Source organism: Balaenoptera physalus (genome assembly GCF_965194825.1).
Source record: "Balaenoptera physalus genome assembly, chromosome: 18".
NCBI lineage: Eukaryota > Metazoa > Chordata > Mammalia > Artiodactyla > Balaenopteridae > Balaenoptera > Balaenoptera physalus.
Genome location: NC_138899.1, coordinates 13,400,673 through 13,425,433, shown reverse-complemented (window position 1 = coordinate 13,425,433; position 24,761 = coordinate 13,400,673). Strand labels below are relative to the sequence as shown.

Sequence of the window (24,761 nt, the reverse complement as noted above, 5' to 3'; positions counted from 1 at the left end):
TGTCCAATGACGAATGAGACCCCTGAACCACAGCCTGTTCACTAGTGTGCTGCTTCCACTCTTGCCTCTGCTTTGTAGGGCTCAACAAGTACTTGTGTTCAAGGAGTAAATGCCTTATTTATTTCTCCATCACCCAGAGATGTCTTGACTCTCCACTATGGAAAATGAGGAAATTCATGCACATTTTGTTCCCTCCATCCCCCTTCAATTCACTCCACCTCTAGCATCTGTTGGCCTCACCTTCATCCTGTAAGGCTAGTGTTCATTTGCACTGTAGCCTTTGATGTAACATAGGCTTCTGGACTTGTTCTATGGGATGATTCCAAAACCGAAAAATTAAAAAGCCAATAAACCAGATGCTTAATGTGACTGTGTAAAATATTCACAAGTGGTGTGATCAGATTCACAAAAAAAGGAAACATACACTGGTTCCTCCAACCTCCACCAAAGTCGAGTGGATTCTCCTCTCATAACATTTGATTTAGTCCTTAAAATAGTGCCATGTTTTAGCTTGCTTCACCTCTGTTTGTAACTTTCTCTTTCAGCTTTTTTCTCTTGGAATTGCTAATTGCCTTTCTTTTATCTTGTGGAGAGAAGAATTCTATGCCTCTTTCATCATTGTTATCCAAAATATTCAATTTAAGAATCCTGGTATTTGTTGAAAGTGAACCCCTTTTCTCTCACATAAGTTCCTCTTGGAGATATCTGAGTTATCCTTGTAAATCTTTCCCTTGCAGACATTAATACCAGTGTCTTAGAGCCCACCCCTTTTTCATGGATTCCTTTTTACTTATGTTGGGATGTTTTCTCGACTACAATTCTCTTTTTCCAGAAAATGTAGAGGAGGTAAATTTTCTGAGCATATCAATATTTTTGATTCTACACTTAATTGATAATTTGACTAGGTAGAAAATTCAGCGTTTAAAATCATTTTCCCACAGGAGTTTGAAGTCACTGATCCAATGTTTCTAGCTTTCAGAGTTCTGATTTTAAAAATTGTTGGCAATTTGCTTTTTATTCCATCTTAACTCTTTTTAGGTCCCTCCTCTCTGGAAGCTTTTTGGTCTTTATCTTTAAAGTTCTAAAATTTTATCCACACTCTTTGAATTTCACAGACTTTTTCAATTTGAAAAGTCATGTATTCTCAGGCGTAGGAAATATTCTATTTTTACTTTTATTATTTTTCCCCGATGGTTTCTTGTTTTTCTTTACTCTCTATTGGGAATCTTTTCTAAATGGGCATTAGACTTATAGAATCCATCTCCTTGTGTCTTAATTGAATTTCTCATATTTTCCACATCTTCCCCCTCCCCATCATATCTGGCAGGTTTATTCCGACTACTGATTTTTTTCAGGTCCAACATATATATATGAATATAAATTAATTTCTAAGAACTCCATGTTTTGTTTCCTACTATCCTATTCTTATTTAATGGATATGGTAACTTCTCAGGATAGTCGTAATAATATTTTTGTTTCTTAAATTGTGGATTTCTTCTAGGCAGTTATTCTGTTTATTCTTTTTCTCAAATGTTTAATAATCCTTAATGTTCCATTCATATTTATAGATAAAAACTAGTCTCATTAATGCAGGTAGCTAGGGAGAATTCCTCTGCCATTATGTTCATCTGTTTCTCCAATAAGTATCTCCCTTTGCATTAGTTTTCCAGGGCTGCTGTGGTTAAAGTACCACAAAACTTAAATAACAGAAATTTATTCTGTCACACCTCTGGAGGCTAGAAGTCCACAACAAGGTGCAGGCAAGGTTGGTTCTTCTGAGGGCTTCGAGGGAGAATCTATTCCATGCCTCTCTCCTAGCTTTTGGTAGTCTCAGACATGCCTTGGCTTGTAGATGGCCATCTTCTTGTGTCTTCACATTGTCCTCCCTCTTCACATTGTCTGTCTCTGTGTCCAAATTTCCCCGCTGTGTAAGGACACCAGTCATATTCTATTAGGGCCCACCCTAATGACCTCATCTTAACCTGATTCTCTACAAAGATCCAATTTCCAAATGAGTCACATTCACAAGTACTGGGAGCTAAGACTTCAGCATCTTTTGGAGAAACAATTCAACCCATAACACCTCTCGGTGGGAGATCAATAATGGGTTTTGTGTTGATTAGTAAAGATTGGCAGTTGGTCTGGTGAATTGAGAAAGACTAGTTGAGAAAAACTAGCCCTCCAAAGCCTCACTCCCAACCTCCCTCATCTCAGTGGATTATTTAGTCATTTAATTTCTTTAAAGAGCTGGCGGTCACATACTATTGTAACCAGATGAGAGAGGAAGGATGGTGGAGAAAGTGTTCCCTTATTTTCTCTAAAACACCCACCTTTGCTATCATAATCAATTCAGGTGTTACATATAACAAGATACCACATACTGGGTAGCTAAACAACAAGAATGTATTTCTCATAGTTCTGGAGTCTGGGAAGCTCAAGGTCAGGGTGCCAGCAGATTCTGTGTGTGGTGAGGACCTTCTTCCTGGTTTGCAGACAGCTGTCTTCTGGTTTCCTCACGTGGCAGAGAGAGTAAGATCTGGCATCTTTTTCTTCTTGTGAAAACACTAATCCCAACGTGGGGCTCCACCCTTAAGACCTCATCTAAACCTAATCACCTCCCAAGGGACCCATGTCCTAATACCATCCATTAGGAGTTAGGGTTTCAACATATGAATTTTGGGGGAGACACAAACATGCAGCCTATAACATTTATTTGGCTTCCTTTTAGAGGTGGGAAGTTCCTTCTCTTCATTTGAGTTATTTTAAGCACACAGATCAAAATGTATTTCAAAGATACGTATATATACTTGACTAGATGTGCTTTGTCCAAAACCAGAATGCCCCGTGATTTGTTAAGGGTCTGGATGTTTCTACCTGCTCAATGCCTGATTCTCCCCCGTTCATAGGGTCGGCCTCAGTCCTACCTGCCCTTCTGGCAGGGCAGGACGCTGAGTCAGGACCCAGCTGAGGGCTCTTGTCTGTGCACAGAATCCCTAGACTAAACGTAAATCCCAGGTCATGGCCAGAATGCTTTAACAAGGGTTGTCCCACTAGAAGGGCAATATTCCAAGGGTACATGAATGAGCAAAAGTATATGGGGCAGATGGGATGAATGCGGGACAGCGCAAAAGTAACTTGCAGAGTATCGAAGAGGAAAAATTTAAGCGGAAGTCTGGATTAGATCTGAAAAAAACATGATGCTTCCTAGAAGGCACCCTTTGAAATTCTCAAAAAAGAATGATTGAGGCACATTAAGAGGGACTACAGCTATTCAAATGGAAAATTAAACTTGGGGAACCACCAGCTCTAAAAATGTAAGTTACACATCCACACAGTTTGCACCAAGGTTGGGTTCCATTTGTACTGGGGGCACATGTCAAGCAGGGTAGGGTTTCATAAGAGAGAACTTCATTTTCCAGAACACCTCGCCTGAGTGCCTGCCTGAGTCAGAGGCAGAACACTGGCCTTTCTGAACCAGGAGTTTACTCTATGCTAATTCTTAATTTCAGAAACAAGTGAATGTGAGAGCATGAGGTATGGGGATTCCAATCAGGAGTGACAGTTGCACTGCCCGAGCCGGTGTCCCTCGTCTTCCTCAGCCCTCCTCCTGGTGCTGAGGTCCAGGATAGCAAGCTGTCTAAAAGAAAGACCACAGCCCCGCAATGCCACGGGAGCACTCCTGCCCTATGACAATAGAACAGTTAGCAAGCCTTACCTTTCTTTGGGATTATTTTACCATTAGAGAAAAGGCAGTCAGCAAAGAGTCATTTCATGTCAAAGCTCAGAGGGGCTTTCTGAGTTTGTACCAGGTGATTTTGATAGTTAGCTAACCTGATGGAATGTTCTGGGAGTGCTTCTGTTCTGTTCCCGTAGTTTCCCTGTGGTAGGGGGTGACAGGCGGTATTCTCTCTTCTGCTGGAGCTTTGGAGAAAGCTACGTTTCCAGTCTGTCCTTAATTGATGAAACCTTCCATTCTGCCTGTGTGCAGCACTGTCTATTATATATACTATACTATTCTGCCCTATCTTCTAGCTTGAACAGAAAATTAAAATCCCTTCTTTCTTCCAAGTGTCTTTTGTGGTACAGGCTGTAAACACCATCAACACCATGAAGCTCTCAGCGTGAGTTGAAAACCTCCAGAGCTAATGGCTCCAGCAACTTCCCACTGCCCCAAGAGAGGGTCACTGCATTTTAACTTCTGTGTGTCAGCCTCCGTGGCTGTTTTGGGGGTGCGTGATGTGGCGGAAGGAGGCAGAATAGCCTTTAAAATCCATTGGAGGTCAATGTATTCCATTATATACACAGTGCTTCAAATTCAGTTTTAACCTTTGATGAAATTTGCAGTGTTGGAAATTTTTATGCTAGAGCAGACACAGGAAATCACAGGTGCAACTCATTTTGGTTTTGACTTACGATCACTGCGGGGCACCTAGAATTTTTATAAGAAAGTCTCTCTTTAACTTGAGTGTAAAGTGTCAGGAGTCCATAGCTTGTCTCTGTAATGTACATTAATAGATAATATTGATTTGTGGAAATTAATTACTAGGAAAACAGCTCTTGCACTTACCTTGCACTTACCTTGTGCTTGGAAAGATTTGAGGGCCCCCTTGTGGCTAGCATAAACCTAACCTGAAAACAGATGAAAAGCTTTGAGCTGGTTTTTTGTTGCCGTTTTTGTTCATTTTTTCCCCTTTCTTCTCGGTTACATTTGTTTGCTTGCTTTAGGGTTTTGAATTTTTTAAATTTTAGATTAACATCAGCATATTCCACATCATTTCAATGTAGGACTCAGAGATGGTAGCTGGTGTCAATTTTAAAAGGACAGGCTACTTCTCTTTTACGATTATTAAACTTAGATTCTTATCACCAAGAGAAATAATAAATGCAGAGGGGACATGTTTGGGAAAGTTCACAAAACAAGGGAATTGCAGTTGCATTATTCAATTTCTTAAGGGATGCCTCCCCTTTATTTTTAATCCAGGTATTGAGTGCCCAAAGGTAGATGCCATCTCTAGCACAGCCCCAAGCTACATTATTTTGAACATCTTAAAGCTTATTATCTCTGATTTACATATAGCAGAGGAAAGTGGGAAAATAAGTATCCTTGTTTGAGTGTTTTAAAATCTCTATGAATACGGAAAGCTATTACCTCTCTGATGCTTCCATCACGCCTCAAGAAAAATATTTGCAACTTCAGGTCACTGTGCTCCACACTTGAATTGATGAAGGGAACACCCAAGGCAAAGTTTAGACAGAACCGATTGATTTTTTTTCTGGGAGATTTAAACTATTGTGCATATATTTTTCTAAATTTCTGTCATTGCATTATTAATTAGGCAGAATTACAGCTGTGCTTCAGAACCCACTGCAGCTGAAAGATGTCATTGAGTGTCCATGTGGTGAGCTGGGCTTCTGGAAGGAACTCGGGCTCTTATTGTGAATAAGTGGATTTTGGAGAGAACCTGATTAGGGCTCCGAGTTACTTCCAGCATAATTTGGTTTCTCCTAGATTAGTGTGTGGAGTGACATTGGCATCTGGTCACAGATGAATCACTAGTCCTGCCTTTTATTCCTAGCACCAAGGAAAATGTCATGCATGTGAGCTTAAGAAGAAAAAGAAAAGGAAAAATGAAAGAGAAAACCTCTGGTGTTTGGGCCTCGATAGAACCTATGAGAGTTAAAGACGGTGTCTAGTCTATTTCCCCTTCAATGCACAGGTGTAATGAGCACAGACTGCAGTTACATGGCTTGGTAGGAGTGAAAAAGAAGACTGTGGTGTGCAGGTAACACTGGCCAAGAAATCACTTTATTCTTAAGGAACTGAAGAAAATTTCAAGCTCTAACACCATCTTTCTTGATCTTTTGGGCAAGATCCTTTAAGAATATGCATAAATCTACAAGGGTTGCATCAAAAGGACCCAGGTTCCATCTAAATAAGCTCCTAGTGGCCAAAAATTAGATAATTTGAGCATCAGTAGGGAAAATGACTGCAATGTATTGAAACTCATTCTATATGTTTAGATGCATGAGCTCGTAATGATATAAAAACAAACAAACATCAACAAAAACCCCTTTGGAGGATTCTAGGAAAGCAAACTGTTATTTTGAAAACCAGTAAATAGAATGAGTCAAACATTCATCTACCTTGGAGTATCAAATAGTTGATAGGGGGAAGTTTGTCTTCATAGAAGCATGGCAGCTGATAACTGAAGAAGAAAGGATGGTATTAGACTGTCACCACTTTTCAGTCCTCTAACGAATGATCACCAATGGCTGTGGCACCACAAAGGGACAAACCACCAGATATTAGTGCCTCCAGATTGAAGTCCACAGCACTGCCTCTGTAGAAACAAGAGTTTATTATTTCAGAATGATTATTCGCCACAACTTTAAATGCTACCTGAAGGTGTATCCGTATCCTGGCATTTCTGGCTATTTCTTCTGGGTCCCCCTTTTCAGTGGGTTTCAAGGAGAAAATGAGCTCATGTACAAACCAGTGAAACCCCAAATGTAGAATAATGAGCTAATGACATGTTTTCTTTCTAACTCTTAACTACATTTGGGCAAAATCAGACGACTCCACAGTCAGCTCTTGCGGTCAGGCTGTGTCTTGTGTACCATTATACCCCGAGAATCTAACATAGTGTTTGGCATCAAATACATAATCAACCGATATTTTTAGAGAAACAAATAAACTAGTCTAGTAGCTGAAGAAGAAAAAGAAAAGTCTCAGCTTCACTAGTTGTTTGATCTCAGGAACATCCTTTCAGATCTGTGAGCATCAGTTCCTTCATCTGTAAATTCTGCCTCTGATATGATTTTGTACTGAGAATCAAGTGAAATAATGGATGAGGAAAGTGTTTTGAAAACCATTAAGTATGTTATACAAATAGAAAGGCACTATCAGCTGTGTTTTTTAATTATTAACACAGCTTGTTTAATATTTAAAATGTCACTGTATTGGGTAGTTTCTGAGGCTCTGACATTCATGGAGGAAGGGAAATTCTTGAAGTGGATGGTGTGCTGTATGTTGAGGGTCTGCTTCTCCGCTACTGCTGGACCCGTTATGGTCATTAGTTTAGTCATTAATTCCCACAACCCTATGAAGTAAGCATTTATACCCTGGCTATTTAGATGAGGAAACTCAGGCTCCCAGAGGTCATACAAGCTAACCAGCTCACACCAAACGTGAGATGGACCTGACATTGAAACCCAGATCTTTCTAACTTTAAACTTATTTTCTTTCCACAGCACCTTAGGTGTTGTTCCCAACATGTCTGAAGTTTTGTGTTCACGCTCCATTCGAATGGTAGAGCTTGACTTGCATTTTCCTTGAATCTTCTCTTCCTGAATAAAGGCATCAGAACAGCCAACTTCAGGATCCAGTAACCTTTCTGGGACACATTTCTGAGTCTTTGTAGCATTGTGTTTAAAAAGACCTATTTTAAAACCAGAAACAGAATTATGGCATTGCGTGAGGTTTGGCTTTATCTGAATTTCCTTGCGTCGCTATTTCTAACGACCCTTTGTTGTCCTGATATGACTACAGCTTTTGGCTTCCAGGTTACTTGGGAGTGTTTAAAAACGCATGGAACTGCAGTAATTCCCACTTGTCTCTAACACCCTTTCCTCAAGTGTGAATTTGTTATGTAGTTGTGAGGGAGCTCAGGAAAACTGTGTTTAGGACTTTTGCCAAGTTCTCAGTATCTAAGAGAGCCTCTGACCCTGAGAGGGGACAGGTACCCCTGCCTCCCCAGCCCCTGCAATGTGCTGCCTCACTCCCATCGACCCACAGGCAAACACAAATCCCTCACCCTGAGATGCTTATTTTGCTTCTGGAGCTTTGAGTTCAGCGAAAGCCTGGATCACTGCAGCAGTAAGTCGCAAAGTATCTCTAAGACAGCCTGCCACTTACAAGATGATGGAAGAGACTGTGGGAACTCTCATCACTTTGTGAAATTTCAGATATCATCTAAAAGCCTATGTAACTCAAAGGGTTATTTTGATGACCAAATTGATTAGTGGGAGTACTTAGAACTGTACTTGGACATAGTATGCACTCAGTAAATGTTAGCCATTATTATTATTGCTATTAGTACCAATTTTTCTTTCAATAAATACACTGAATTTAAAAATTCAATAAAAATTTCAATTTTTGTTGTAATAACTAAAGCATTTAGAACTGTACTTAGACACAGTATGTACTCAATAAATGTTAGCCATTATTATTATTGCTATTAATATCCATTTTTCTTTCACATGGAACTTTCCATATTTTAAGTTAGCTTGCTTTTAATCATTGCTTGGGGGATGACCTTCAAGGCACTCTTTCTTTGAGAACTGGCAAGGGATGGAATCAGGTGGGGAATCTCTTAAGTATTTTGTTGAATAGGCTAAAATGATTGCCCAGTCCTGATAGCAGAATCTAGGAAAACCCTAACACAAAAGAATCTTTCATGGAAGAATATGGCAAAATCTGGACACAGAAGATTTATTTTTCAGTTTTGTGATGTTTTAGGAAAACCTGTATCAAAGCTGTCAGGTATAAGCCTAAATATCAAAACATGTGCCTTGTCCTTGAATACCCTGATTGACTTCTTTTCCTTTGCAAATTGGCTACTACAAAACAATGGCAATGAAGACACCTCCTCGCGTCTACCCTGTAACTCTCACATTCCCGAAAAGCAGCACCTGAGAAATTAGCTAAGGAGCGAGCACGACTGAACACGCATGGCCTAATAACACAATCTGAGTGTACTATCTGGTGTTCTGCTTTGCCTGGCTGGGAGTAGAGCTGTGAGTGAGATTGAATTGGGCCTTATCTCGCTCTGGGGCGGCTCCAGGCTTCAGGTGGATGCCCGATTGCATAAACCACAGCTTTGCAGAGCAGAGCGCCTGGAAACGTCCTCGTGCCCAAGTCCCAGCGCGGCAACGCAAAGCAGGGCGCCTCTGAACCAAATAATCACAGAAGTCCCTGAATAATGCATGAGAGCAGGACCCTCCCTGGCACATTTGAAACTGTACTGGGAGGAACTGTACTCAGCAAGCCAGCAGAAACACGTCCCTGGAACATGCATTTCCTGAAATTTATTCTTGTAGCAGCCGCTTGGGGGAAACTGAAAGCAAACATGACAACCACCTGAAAATCATGGCATTTTTGTGAGTCTGAGGCACCTAGGATTTGTGTCAGTATTAAGAAGCAATGTGACAAGATTTAAAATGTTATCTTATTGATAAATACTATTTCTTCCTCTGGGGAATTTGGGGGGTGGACTGATCCTCATGGAGAAATGACCAGTATCGTCCGGAAACCTCTATTTCTTGCTTTTGTTTGGTTGGTTTAGTAACATGTGCAGCTTCCCATTATTAAAGTTAGCTGATACCTAGACTTGCAGAAAAGCTCCATCTCAAGAGGCTGTTTCTGTGAGGACCGGCGCTGAATATAATCAGGTGAGGCACTTCCCTCTTTCTGATCTAGATGTCGCCTTTAATATAGCTGCAGCGTGGATGAGTGGGATTTGATTCCACAAATGTTTAGCCTCTAATTCGATATTCCAGCTACTCATTAAGTGTAAAATAAACAAATCTTTTAGGAAGTATGTTTCCTCACCACCATGTCACAAACCCCACCTGGCTGTCCTGGAATGTCCATCTTAGGCTCATGATCTGAACAGGGCATCTTCCTGGTCCAGCTGGGAGGAGGGAGAGCCAGGAGTCTGTTTCATGGCCTTCCCTTGACTTTCAAGTAGACTTGTTTCCTGGCACCCGAAGATGTCAGGCCTCATGGAAGGGCCCTGTCCTCACCTATGCTGATGGTGGTCGGCTATATTTCGGCATTGTGATGGTGAAATGAGGGCAATTCTCTTGACTCAGAAATTCTGTTCCTAGCCATTTATTCACTGCACAAATATTTATGGCTTAGGATGTTCATCAGATTATTGTTCATAGTAGCCCCCACTGCAAACAGAATCAGCTAAATTGTCCAAAACTGGGAGATTGGTCACATAAATTACGGGACATCCATAATTGGAATAGTATGCTCTTAAGGAAGAACATTAAATAAAATGGAAAATATATTCCCATTGTATTTTTAAGGTTAAAATACATGTTAAAAATATAATGTACAGTATGATCTCAAATCTGTAAAAGAAAGAAATAGATATTTAACTGTGGTTATATCCAAGTGAAGTAATTATAAGTAATTTTCATCTTCTTTTTTTACGGTTCTGCATTGCTCATATTTTCCATAATGACAGTGTGTTGCATTTCTCACTGGGGTTTGGGGGTGGGGATTAATGATTTAAAAAAAAAGACCAGCTACAACCAAAGTATTCTCCCTTGAATGTTACCGGGTACACAGGGAAGAAAAGGGATGCAGAGCCCCTCCCCTCGTGAGGGAAGCACAATGGGCTTTCCTCGCCCCAATATCTTACCAACTGAAAAGTGTCAAGGTCTCTGGGTAATAAGTAAGATAAAATATGCCTTAGTCAAAAGGGTCTGGCTGCTTTGTAAGTCAGTCACTGTCAGGGAGGAGGTGACGGCAGCTTGGTAGGGGATGCAGGGTTTCTGGATGAAGTAAGATAAGGACCTGTGAATGTTTCCATTTTCTCATCACAATGCCAGACATCCTTGGGACCAATTGCTCTGACACACACCATTGTCAGCCCCCGAAAGTTCTTTATTACAATACTTAACAATCATCGTCCCCAATTTCCCATTTGCTTAGAACATCATTCTTAAATTCCTTAATTTGTTTTCAAGGCTCGAATAAAAGGCCCTTTCATCACTGTGTCAAAGGGCAGTCTGATTGCCAAGCTCTAAGTGCTGTGATTCCCCCTATCAGATACAGAATAGTGCAGATAATACTCTACTGAGATAATGAAGAATGGGCAGCCCATAATGAGTGTGCAGCTCTAAAGAGAGTCAAGAAATTAATTCCATTCTGAGAATTTGGAGAATGATTCCTGCACACAATACAGCAGGGTGGAGGGAGAGCTAAGTTTCACTTTTTAAAAATGCGCACATCAGCTTGTGTTTAAGATAGACTAGTTGTCTGTGCCTACTCCCTGGTGAGGACCAAAGAGCTCCTTCAGATGCCCCCAAGGCCACCTTACAGTCACTCGTGGTGTTCTTTGTGAGATGCTGAGCTTCGGCAAAACTTGATTATATGTAGAGAAAACTCATTTCAAAGTCTGCAGGGCAAGAGGAAGGAGGAGAGATTATTTCCTATACATTTCACAAGGTCTAGGCGAAGGGAAATCGTTAGCCTGGGCTAATTCTGTTGGCTAAGGCACCAACAGAAGTTTCCTGGGGACAATCACCATGAGAATTCCTAAAACAGTGGCTGATAAAATGTATCTATTTATTAATTCCATGAACATTGAACAACTGAACATCCATGATGTACAAGGTGATGTATCATATACTCTGGAGGCTGAAGGGTGAGTAAGACATAAAGCCAGTTCAAGGGATAAGATATTCACTGGTCCCAGAATGAAGATAAAAGCATGAGCGGCACATGTTTCAGCAGGTGGGGGTAGGGAGAGGATCCCTTCTGCTGAGGACATCAAAGGAGGCTGATGGGAGGAGTTTCTAGTTGAACTGGTTTTTAGGAATGCTTCGAACTGTGGATTGTGGAGATATTAACTGTGTTACTTGATTTTACAAGAGGTAAGCTGGTGGTGGAAGGAATATACTTATCAACCCTCCCTGTGAACCTGGCATCTTGTAGGTTCCTTCAAATATGTTCTCACTGGATAGGCATGTCATAGCCTCATGGAAGTGAATATCTTTTAATCACCACAGGCACAGTGATTCCAGGGACTTCTACTCTGCCTCGTTTCACCATTTCACCGTTCTGATGCTCATACCAGCACTGCCTCTTTTACATCACAGAATTGAAAGGGAAGAATTAGATAGAAGGAAGAAGGGAATACGGAGGAGGAAAAGGTAGTTTAGAGGAAGCTGACCGTGAGGAAGAGGAGCAAACGGTGAAGGTTGGGTGTGTGATAGGTCTTCAATTCTGATTCTTTCTCATCAGTACCCACGGTTCTGGCTTCTTCCCTGCTGGTCTCTCGCCACGGCTGTCCAACGTCTCTCCTGGTCTCTGCCTACTTTTATCCTTCCTAAACTCTATTGCTCCATGAATCTTCCTAAATCAACGCTTTTCCTATTTTAGCAATTCACAGGTGCATGTAGAGCCCGTGACAATTTGGCCTCAGCCTCCTGTTCTAGCTTATGTCCCTCTTTTCATTCATTCATTTATTGACCAAACATCCAGTGAAATGCACAACATGAACTTCCTGGTCTCATTAGGCCACTCTGCTCTCTGTACCTTCTGAAATATTCTCTTAAATATTCTTTGTCTACTGCTTACCTCCATGACTTGCTAATCCATGCCTCTTTTTCTAATCTACCACGTTTACACCTACAATACTTGAGTACATTCTTTTTTTTTTTTATTCTCCACATTTCCTAGAGCAGCTCCTTACATACAACAAACCCTCAATAAGCATGTGTTAATTAAATGACTTGCTAATTAAAGAAATGAGCAATTATACAATAAACTGCTTGGTGAAATACAGGTTCTTGAAGCAGAGGGGAAGAAAACTACTAAGTTTAACATTAAAAAAACTCATTTCTATTAATTATCTGGTGTATGAAATATTCTGCTTTTTACCCAAAGTCTGTATTGACTCTCTCTCTCTCTCTCTCTCTCTGCATATCAGCCATCACAATCGAATGATGGATGTATTAGAAGATTATATGTATTTTTATTCTTTTCACACATTTTGGACACTCAAAAATAACGTCAGATTAGTTTCTAGGGGAGAAAAGAAGGGCCTATTTATCAAAGGCAATATTAACCTTAGTCATTAAAACACACTTATCTCGTATGACGGTCATTCCTTTTCCACGGCATCATTTATTGAATGTCTGCAGTGAGTAGGATTTGTGGAGGTGCTATGGGACACCAGGCCTAAGGTCCAGTGGTCAAAGAGGAACTTAAAAGGTAGATGTGACCAAGACTTTCATATGCACGTTAAAAGCGCAGTAAGTGATGCAGTAAATCCTCGAGGCCAGAAAGGTCAGGGGAGATGGAGATGAGGCTTGAGCTGGGCCAGGAAAGACGAGCGGGATGCAGATGAGTGAAGGAAAAGGCAAAGACTGAGGGAAGGCAGTCATGCCCTTGTGCTGTGTTTAGAACTTTTTAATAGGATTACCTTACTGCAGAGCAAGAGACTGAAACGTGTGTGTTCCGTGTATTTGTACTTTCGTAAGCCTTGATGGTCCCTATGATAATCATCAGTTAAAATAATCATTGAACTAACCAAGATGCCCCGTCCCCTAATGCCCCTGAGTACACAGGGCTTTGCCATCACTACCCCGAGGCCACAAGAATAACAATTCTGAAGAGTTGTAATTGTTTTTCAGACATTCGTAAATGAATTCGCCCAAACTCTCAATGAAGCAGGTGGCAAATGGAAGATGTGCTGGCAGCACGCTGTCCCTGAGACAGAAAAAGTTATCATCTTTGGGATCGTTCAGGTCCGGGCAGAACAGTCCCTTAACTTGATGGTTAGCATTTCTCCCACTTTACCAAAATCACTGGGTGCCTGAGATCTCCTTGAGGACAATGTCTTAGTGATCTCGGGGTCCCCACTGCCTAGCCCCAGTGTGTGGCAAATACCAGGGGCTCAATCAATGTTTGGAGAATTACCAGGTGAGTGAATGGATGGATGAAAGGAGGAAATAATAGTTTGCTTATTAATGTTTCCAAAATCTGGGGAAAGTTTAACTGCCAGGACAAGTGTTGGAACAGATGAGACTCTGCCTCAGCTTAGGAGGTTGAGTTAAAAGGGACAGGTGTTGATGAGAGTCTCTACATGTGGCCACATGGCCGTTGCTTGAGACCTGCTTGTCCTTCTTCTCTGAGAGTGTTTTACCCTCCATTGTGCTGTTGAACAATTAACGTTTGAAAAGGAAAGTTGCAAATTTCAGAGTATTTTTAAGAATTTTCCTTAGATTGGGATAGATTGGGAGTTTGGGATTGACATGTACACACTGCTGTTTTCAAAACAGATAATCAACAAGGACTGTATAGCACAGGGAACTCTGTTCAATATTCTGTAATTACCTAAATGGGGAAAGAATTTGAAAAAGAATAGACACATGTATACATATAACTGGATCACCTTGCCGTATACCTGAAACTAACACAACACTGTTAATCAACTATAACCCAATGTAAAATAAAAATTTTTTTTAATAAAATATTTTGTATTTTCTAAAAAAAAAAGGAATTTTCCTTAGAAACTAAATTGGGAGTTATGGGAGCAGAAGAAAATGAGTTTCCGTTGTTTGGGAACAGGGAAGAGAGTCATGAAACTGGAGTGAAGCTTGTACACAATGAAGGTTGGGCGTGTGGCCTGGAGGTAGACATCATTTCATCAATGACTTTTGCAGTTTTCTGTCTGTTAGTAGAGAAGCAAATGAAAGTAGAGAAAAAAATAGAGATGAGAAAAAATGCTTTTAATGAATCAAATGGTGTTTTCTTCTTCAATAATTGGGTGTTCTTCAACCCTATTTTCTTTTTACTATTATTCTAGCTTTCTATTTTGACTGCTTTGCAAGATTGAGACAAACAAATAAAACATACATGAGAATATGTCTGACTAAAGCAATACCCAAATGCTCTTAGGCACTTGGTTCCAGAACCACGAGATGGGACAACTTTGTACTTCATCAATATGAATGTCGCACTAGTCCATTTTTGTGTCTTGATGTCAGAGTTAGTTTTCGTTACAAATGGACCTCTGAACCTATTTGGCTAGTAGAACTTGCAGACATGTGGGGCTTATTTTACTCATGTAAACAGCACTCTACAACTTAGCTAGTCTTTGTTAAATGCAGTGTTACATTGAATAAAGTTAAATTTGAAACCAAGATCATTTTAAAGTGTAAGCCAGTTTCAGTTAGCTTTGAGACCACGTGGATTCCAACACAAAGAAAGCCCAGGGAACACTATGGCCAATTAATTTTCCCAGGTGAGAACAAAGCCTCTCAGATTCCAGCAGCAAGTTCCAGTTAACCCTTTATGTTACAAACTGTTGTAATTCTCAGCCCTAAAATCCTCCAGCTCTTATGATTATTTTAAAAATCTGGATTGTGTCTAAATTTGAGACACATAAATGGGGTTGAGTCTTATCAATTGATGGTCATCATCTTTTTTGTTTAAATCCTCTTTTTTGTGTTTTCCATTTTGTCCAGTTAACAAAGGAACTTACAGATTTCCCGTTTGTGATCTTATTTGAGCATTCAAAAATCTGTCTGATTTAAATTATTCTGTCCTGATGTGTTTGTCATCCTTAACCCACCTAAGTTACATTATAGCCATCATCATCATCACTGTGTTTATATATTTATTATGTAATTGTTTTGTGAAATAAAAATCAGTCTCTGCCTGTAGAATTGAAATGTGAACAAGTTTCAACATAGGACCAAAGCAGGATTAATAATGACATGTCATATAATATTCAACCATGGTAATATCCACTCTGAGAAAAACTTTACTGTCAACATTTCCTTGTGGAACCCAGAAATATGTCAGTCACTTTTTACTTTCCCTACTGACCTTTTGGGAAATTTTCTTCCGCTGATGGAATTGTCATTCTGTCACAGGGAAAGACAACAGAGTAATGTAAAATGGTGATTGGCAAAAGCAAGGGCTCAGGCTGGCCTTTCTGTGGCGGTTTCAGTACATTCCTCCTCTTGATTTAAAGGGAAGCAAGTGTTACTTAAGATTTTGAATTTTCTTTAGCGCATTTCAAAACTGGCTAGACATTCAAAATAACTCAATACAGTAAATGTATTGTTTTAAATATTATAGTTCATCAATTCCTTTTTAAAAGCAGCATGAAAAAGAGTGTACCCTTAGATACCTTTTTTTTGCCATTGCTTTTACTAGCTATACATTTTTTCTTAGTTCCAGTTTAGGTTGTCAAGGGAAGACAGGTTTTCTTTTCAGAACTTTTCAGGACCGTTTTTGTCTGCCCAGGGGCACCCTGAGTGTCACTCCTGGTGATAAAGATGGGGTGGGCAGCCCATTCCATTGGCAGCTGCTCAAATGATGAGAAAGATTTTCCTTACTTGGAATCAACGTTTGCTTTCCTCTAATGCCTACTGCTGTGTCTTTTTTTTTTTTAAACATCTTTATTGGAGTATAATTGCTTTACATTGTTGTGTTAGTTTCTGCTGTATAACGAAGTGAATCAGCTATATGTACACATATATCCCCTTATCCCCTCCCTCTTGCGTCTCCCTCCCACCCTCCCTATCCCACCCCTCTAGGTGGTCACAAAGCATGGAACTGATCTCCCTGTGCTTTGCGGCTGCTTCCCACTAGCTATCTATTTTACATTTGGTAGTGTATATATGTCCACGCCACTCTCTCACTTCTTCCCAGCTTACCCTTCCCCCTCCCCATGTCCCCAAGTCCATTCTCTACGTCTGCGTCTTTATTCCTGTCCTGCCCCTAGGTTCTTCAGAACCATTTTTATTTTAGATTCCATATATATATGTTAGCATAATGAGGTATCACCTCACACCAGTCAGAATGGCCATCATCAAAAAATCTACAAACAATAAATGCTGGAGAGGGTGTGGAGAAAAGGGAACCCTCTTGCACTGTTGGTGGGAATGTAAATTGATACAGCCACTACGGAGAACAGTATGGAGCTTCCTAAAAAAACTAAAAATAGAACTACCATTCGGCCCAGCAATCCCACTACTGGGCATATACCCTGAGAAAACCATAATTCAAAAAGAGTCATGTACCCCAATGTTCATTGCAGCTCTATTTACAATAGCTAGGACATGGAAGCAACCTAAGTGTCCATCAACAGATGAATGGATAAAGAAGATGTGGCACATATATACAATGGAATATTACTCAGCCATAAAAAGATACGAAACTGAGTTATTTGTAGTGAGGTGGATGGACCTAGAGTCTGTCATACAGAGTGAAGTCAGAAAGAGAAAAACAAATACCATATGCTAACACATATATACTGCTGTGTCTTTATCTGTCGACTTTTCCAAATCTCTTCTGGCCTTTTCACACCTCTCTTGCCTTTTTGAGCCAATGGTGCCCTGATCTTTACCTGATCATTCTGAAGCTAACCATTTATAAAACGTATCTCTTCTCAATGTTCCAATAGATGACATTAGATGAGATGAGACCCGTGATTATAATAACCACAACACCTGATAATTAATAGGCATTCAATAAATATTAGTTACATTTTTGCTTTTAAAAATATCAATATGGTGCCCAGGAAAGCACAGAAGCTTTGAAATCAAATAGGCCTAAATTTTATTGCATCAAGTATTAATTTGCTGTAGGATCTTGGGCTGTATTTTTCACTTTCTCAGTCTCTTGTGTTCTCAGCTTTTTTAAAAAAAGTCATGATAAAACCCATTTTACAAAGTTATGTTGAAGGTTATCTGTGCCAGTATCCATAAAGTACCTAGCCCAGTTTCTAGCACACAGTAAGTGCTCAGTTAATATTAGTCTCCACACACAACACATCCTTCCCCTACCCCACCCACCTCTTAACCCAGGACACCCCTGTGAACAGGAAAGACTAAGGAGACTTGGCTTCCAGCTTTGCTCTTTCTAGTCACATGACTTTGGGTAAATCATTCTAACCCCCTTGCACTGTTTCCCTATCAAATAGTCCCCCTGTGTCTACTACGCAAGTTCCTTTTAAGGATCAAATAAAATATCAGATGGGTGATAACGTTCAATAAACATGGCGTGTTCTCTTAATGTAAGGTATTGTTATTGCTGGTAGTGATTGAACAGTGAATGATTGCTGAATAAATTATTGCTGATCGATTCCCCCAACCCCGCCCCTCCCCAGCCTGGAGCAGAAAGAAAAAACCCAGCAAATAGTGCTGAAAACCGATTCATGCGTGTTTATATTACAGAAACACGCACATAGGGGAACATGGCCCGACAGGTGCAAATCCAGGCAGATATTCTCACGTGACCATCTGGCAGAAAAACCCATTGAGTCGATGCTGATACAGACGCTGCAGAGGCGCGGGGTCCCAGGGTTATAGCTACGGCGGACTGACGCTCTTCGTCTAATCTCTTCCAGGAATTTCTATTACATCACCATGTTGCGGGATCCGGTGTCCCGGTACCTGAGCGAGTGGAAACACGTCCAGAGAGGGGCCACGTGGAAAACCTCCCTCCACATGTGCGATGGGAGGAGCCCCACCCCCAATGAGCTGCCTACCTGCTACCCCGGGGACGACTGGTCCGGGGTCAGCCTACGGGAATTCATGGATTGCACCTACAACCTGGCTAGCAACCGCCAGGTGCGCATGCTGGCCGACCTCAGCCTGGTGGGCTGCTACAACTTGACTTTCATGAACGAGAGCGAGCGGAACGCCATCCTGCTGCAGAGCGCCAAGGGCAACCTGAAGAACATGGCCTTCTTCGGGCTCACGGAGTTCCAGCGGAAGACGCAGTTTCTCTTTGAGAGGACATTCAACCTCAAGTTCATCTCCCCCTTCACGCAGTTCAACGTCACGCGGGCTTCCAACGTGGAGATCAACGAGGGCGCCCGCCAGCGCATCGAGGAGCTCAACTTCTTGGACGTGCAGCTGTACGCGTACGCGAAGGATCTCTTCCAGCAGCGCTACCACCGTACCAAGCAGCTGGAGCGCCGGAGGGACCGGCTAAAGAGGCGCGAGAAGCGGCGGCTGCAGCGGGAGCACAGGGGCCACCGTCCCGGCCACAGACAGGACGGGAGCCCGGAGCGGGCAGTCACGGAGGACTACACCAGCCAGGTGGTGAGATGGTGACCCCCTGCCCTCCCCTCCTCTCCGCGGGAGGGGGCGCCCTGCCCGGCCTTGGAGAATGTGGGACCCTGCCGAGGACGGCTGGCTGGCTGTAGGCGGCCTGCTTGGGACCCTGCTTCCGCTTTGTCTTCACCTTTATCCAGCTGGAGATGATCCGTCTTGTTCTTTTTCTCCTGACATTTTTCCATCTGTGATATGAAGTAGGGTAGGAATGCCTCCAGTAATAGACCACTTTAGAAGGTCAAGGGGAGAAGCACCGAAAAGGAAGGAGTCCTTGGGATCTTTTTTTTGCAGCAGCAGCATAGGTTATAGTTTGGGCAACTGGAACCCACCAGGGCACACATGAAAAGCCAAATCATGGCTTGGATGTTCTGCTGAAACTGATCTGCTCATACTGCCTCTTTAATGGAAATACTGCTGTTTAAAGAGAGAGGAAGAGAGGGCTTTTTCAGCCTTTAGATGAGGTTTAACGCCAACTCTCTCTTGGCCGTTGGCTGTCATCTTTGAACTCTATTTGAACGTGGGTTCAATCAGAAGTAGTGTAAACATGTTTCGTTGTTACGGTTGTTTTTCAACAAGATTACCCTGCTACTGACCATCACTGGAGACTCACATCCCCTGCATCTTAGCCCTGAGTCGTGCTTCCTTCCCCATCTTTTAAGGAAAGGCTAGTAGATTCAGGACAGGCATGCCTCAGAGACATGAACATTGGTAGGGGCATTCGGGAGAAAACGTGCTTATTAACGAATGCCTATGGAGATCACCATTTACCAATTTTTATTTTCAGCGTACGGAATGAATGATAAATTAAGGCGGGGCGGGGAAAGCAGGAGGATACCTACATGTCTAGCATTTCCAATCTGGCTACAGAACCTTAGTTTTTTAAGGACTCTTTCAGAGTTTTACCTCGGTGGAGCAGTCATCTTCTTTGGTACAGTACCACCAACTTTGAAACACTGCTGTCACAGAGGAAAAGACATTTAAAAAGAATTTGGCCTGAAGACTAGGAACTCAGCTAGCATGGATACAAAATATAGTCAAGGTCACTAAATTAAAAAATAACTGATTTAGGCCATGAGACATGGAACACAGTGGGGCGGTTGTCCCAGGAGTTTAGAAAGACTCTACCTCCCGCTATCTCGAATGTCTCTGGCCTGATAACACTTCCTCCTCACATGATCTCTATCTGTTGTGACAATGTGGCTACAACAGGACCGAAAAATGTGCTGCATTGCTAAGTGCTTCTTATTCTCACCTTTTCCCAATCGCAACTACAATAACACAAAATTTTTGAGTAATAAGGGGAGACGTATGGCAGAGGGAATAGAAAATCCTTGCCTAGCATTTAGTAGGAGATCGGAGTGAGCAGAAAGTTTCACAGCAGATTGATCTGATCAGTCCCTTCAAGGAGCTGAAGGCAAAATGAGTGAAACCCCTAAATCAGATGGAAAAGCCTATTTCATTGATATCCAACATGTTTGATGTTTAAGCCAGCTTTACATAAGCCTCGTCTCAGCCTCCAGAGTACTCTCTCTGGGGTTGAGAGTTAATCAACTCACTGCTCGCCTGCACAGAGGGGAACCCAGTGTGTCCATCAAAGAGAGATCTGGAGAAGAGGCTTAGAGACTTCTTACACTACCCTTGGCTTCATCTGTCATGGGGGGGAAAGGCATCACTGGGGCCTCCCTCGTGCCAGAAACTTTGGGAGACCCTTTTTTATACCTCAGATCTAGTCACAAGAAGATAGATAGTATTAGTCCCAATTAGATGAGGAAAGTGAGACCACAGACAATAAATAGCTTCCTCAAGGTTGTGAGCTGGGTCTGGCTGACTGCAAAGGGCAAGCCCTTTTTTTCTCCATCATGTTTTCCATATGGGATAAAAGCTTCCTGCAATCATGCTAGAAGCCGCCTGTTATTGCCCAGAAGGGTTTGTCTCTAACACATGTGGGTGTGACAGCACCAAGCCAGCAGGCACCCAGAGCCATGTTGCCTTGGGTGAGACCAGCCCCTTCCAAATCACTGACCCATCAAGGAGCTGAGACACTGATGACGTTATAGGCAATTGTACTTTTTGAGCCATAGATGGGGTGAGTTAAAGGGACCGAGTAACTATCGCTTGTTAGTTGGTAGAGATTAGGCTCACAAAATATTAGCGTTTCCCTTCCTGATGATTTGTTCCTAAGGTAGCGGGGGAAGGAGGATTGCAGCTGGGATTCGTGAGCAGCTTTTTCTCTGTCTTCCCATTTCGATGCTAGGATCTAATGCTGCTTAGAATGGCAGGGCTGCAAATTATCGTTCTGACTGCCACTGTGAAACAGACACACGAATACACACACGCATACACACACGCACAATAACGATCCAGTGTTTTGTCACGTGGAAAATCAAAACAAGTTAGAAAGCGTTCAGATTGTTTCTTTTAAACTCACTTTACACTTTTGGCAGGGAATTCATGCATAGCTGAGACTTGGCGGCAGCCTCTGCTAACTTCACACTGTTCCTTAGGCACCTCGGGATTTATATCAAAAGGCTTTCCTCGGCCTTGCTGCTGAAGGCGTGATGTATGGGGCTCCACTGGAGACCCGATATCAGGATGTTCAGAGGAGAAACCAGCTCTTTGTATTGGCCCGAGGCCAGTGCTGAGCAAATTAAAAAGACCGGCACGAGCTTCCTGCCTCGTTTCATTTCATTCTAAAGCAGCGCACTCATCCTCTCCCTGGGGTCCTATGTTGGTAGAAATGAAGAGAGGGGGGGACACAGTTTGTTCTCTGAAAATCAGCTGCACACCTACATGCCAAATGATGGTCAGCTCAGGGAAGGGATGTCAGTTAGCAGGAGGCCTTTGGGCCTAAGTATCCATGGGAAGCCAGCAGCCTTAAGATCCAAAAGCAAAACAATTCCAGATACATTAGTGTTAAAAGCCAAGAAGAGGCAATAAATAAATAAATAAATAAATAAATAAATAAATAAATAAATAATCCCTAAGTTCCATGTCCTGTCAACTCCTACAATTCCCAGATAGACCTTCCTTTCCTTCTCTGGCAATGGCAACTCCAGTAACCACACTGGGATAAGATGTCTCTGTGTGTGTGTGTTTAAATTATTAATAAGAACTAAGATACTTACTATATAGTCTGTCTCCTTTGAACTTTTTGGCAACCTACTTCTGACAAATAGAGAAAACCTGCCCTGAGAATTATTTGAATACTCTTTCTAACAATTGCTAACATTAGCAACCAGTGTTAGGCAACAGTTAAGGTTATCACGTATGTTATTAAAAATTATAAAAATCTGTTCCTTATCCTCTAAAGGAGGTAACTTTGTCAGAAATGGTTTGATCAAGGGTTTGAGATCATGTGAATATGGGGGAGAAGGTCTACCAGATAGACCTAGCAAGGAGGTGAGCAAAGATCATTAAGAAATAAATACAAGTCCATTAAGTAGGATTCCTTTTTGGCTGCTTTAACAGAGAAACTCAAAATAATAGTGACTTCAAAAGATTGAAGCAGTTGCTTGCTCAGTTAAAAGACAAACTGGTCTGGTGTGTGATCTTACCAGAATCCCAGGCCCTCTCATTGCTCTTTCATACTAATGTGCAGCTTCCAACTCAAGGTCCGACATGGCTACTGCAGTTCCTGCCATCTCAATTTTATTTAAGACAGCCGAGAGGAAGTGGAGAGAAGTTGTACGTATCAGTTCCAGTCACATCTCATTGGCTAGAATCTAGCCATTAGATACATCTAGCTACAAAGAAGGCCAGGAAATGTCATCATTATTGGTTGTGATGTGCCTTGATAAATATAAGGGTTCTATTATTAAAGAAACAATGTGAAAATTAATACTGATCAAAACTATCAGTCTCTGACACAAAAGGAAATTGAAAAATATTTCAAGTGCTTTTCAATGTCATCTATTTTGTCATCTGTTTTGCAAAGGCTAAGATTGAAATTTGTAACTTTGTATAGTATTTAATGCTTTTCAAAACATCTCTACATCTAGTATCTCATTTGATCTTTACTACATTCTTGCATGTAAAATAAGACCTCTATTCATTAATCCCATTCAGTAGTTTGACGTGGAGATTCAGGGATGTTGAACGATTTCCTAGAGTCTAGCTTATTAACAAGACAGGTGCTCAGAGCCCCAGTCTTTTGACTTCATATTTTCTACTACTTTATGCTGCCCATCATCAGTATTGGGATCGAGAATAACAAGAATATGAAATCTAAATCTTTATTGATTTATATCTTCTCTTACCTTCTCATGGAACTGCAGTGACTTAGAAAGTGCTAAGGAGGTGGGTAGAGTTGGCTCTCAACCCCCTGCCTCCAGGGAGAGACCCTCTTATTAGGAGTGAAATGTCCAAGAGATGGACAGTGTTGCAGGGAGATCTCGAAGCACGACCACTCAAACACCTCTAGTTGGAGGTCCATCCCATCCAATCCAAAAACTATTCAAGATGAAGCCTAAGGGAATGTGCCCACAACTCCTTAGGGAAGCTCAGTGTAGAAGTATCTAGAATCGGTAGCAGCCTGAATAGAGAAGCTTCATGGGAGATCAATAGAACTCCTGCTCAAAAAAATCTCCCTTCTTCTCTACTTCTTCCCCAGGTCCGTGGAATTTTATCAGCAACATACTGTTTTGGTTCTTGATTTTATTTGGCGTTCAATGAGTCCCTTTGCACATTTGCCGGGGAAAGGAAATGCTTTAAGTTGTCGTGAGCTAACATCTTCGCACAGAGGTTTCATCTGATTCCTCTCCATCCCTGACCTCTAGCTGAGAAGCAGCACCTGTAAAATGGGATCATGCAGAGGTGGGGTTTGGGAGAGTAGGGGTAACTGTGGAGGAAAGTAGGGCTTCTAAAAGGGGGCAGGTCTTTCAAAGGTGGAAAGATGAGGAATTAAATAAGTGCCAGGGAATATGGAAACACAGAAAAGTAAATGTAGTTTCTATCCTCAAGGTCAAGGGCAGTCTGGAGCCATGTGGACTGTTATTCTTTTGGCCACTGGAAAGAGCAGGAAAAGGCATGAGGCTCATGAGACAGGACCAGAGCATTGGGATGGCTTTAGGGACTGAACTGGAGTCGGAGCAAAGAGAAAGCTGGGTCAGACTTAGGCAGAGTACTGTGATCTGATCCCAGCTGTGTCTCTAAGGTTTTTCTTTTCCATAGTTACTATACGTCCACTGGTCAGCAGAGCTCCAGCTGAAAGTCTGCAGGTGGGTACTGGGCCGGCTGAGTCTGATGACTCTACCCAATAGTGCCACCTCTGGGAAGCATGCAACGGTTCTTTCTCCAAAGCACTTCCGGCTTTTCTTCTAACCCCTCCCTCCGTCGCTACTGGACGTAAGCCTGCTTTCCCTCACCACCTTCAGCTGGACGCATCTGAACGAACTCCCTAAAACTTTGAATTAGCCCTTCTGGGCAAGTGGGCGGGTTCTGAGACCTGTGTGTTTTGTAGCCAGAATGCACATGGACCCATCTTCACAACACAGCTACAGAACCAACCTACCCGGGAGAGGTGCTGAGATTTCCTGAGGACTGGCTTCGCTATGAACACCAGCAACATCTGCAAGACAAAAGCCCCTGAACTTCCAAGCCAGGACTCGAGGTCACCTAACAAAACCATGGATCTGAGAACACAGAAGCACAGATGTTTCTTGAGCCTGTGTTCTAAGTCGTTTATGGACGAGACTGCGACTGTCATCCTTTGGCACATTAAGTGGAACCTCTGTGGGTTACCCGTTCTGTTGCACTGTGGGAATTCATCAAAGGGCCAGATGTCACTACTGAAAAGCTTCAGTTCTTGCTGGGAAGACTGTCTGAGGGAGCAGAATGTGTATGATTTAGTCATTGTCGCATTTGTCTTCCACCAACTTGTCTTTTTT

At 41.9% G+C, this 24,761-nt stretch overlaps 1 protein-coding gene across 2 annotated transcripts in view; it reads left to right on the top strand.

Annotated features, from left to right (window-relative positions):
- The window catches only part of HS6ST3 (heparan sulfate 6-O-sulfotransferase 3), an 89,750-nt gene extending 64,995 nt beyond the window's left edge, over nucleotides 1-24,755 (top strand). Inside the window, exon 2 of one of the 2 annotated variants that reach the window (XM_082434722.1) lies at nucleotides 7,252-24,755. In XM_082434722.1, the coding sequence (XP_082290848.1) occupies nucleotides 18,184-18,876 (693 nt within the window). In that variant the 5' untranslated portion in view covers nucleotides 7,252-18,183 and the 3' untranslated portion in view covers nucleotides 18,877-24,755. The remainder of the gene's footprint in view (nucleotides 1-7,251) is intronic. The other variant, XM_082434723.1, reaches the window with a different exon arrangement.
- The last annotated feature ends 6 nt before the right edge of the window (nucleotides 24,756-24,761 follow it).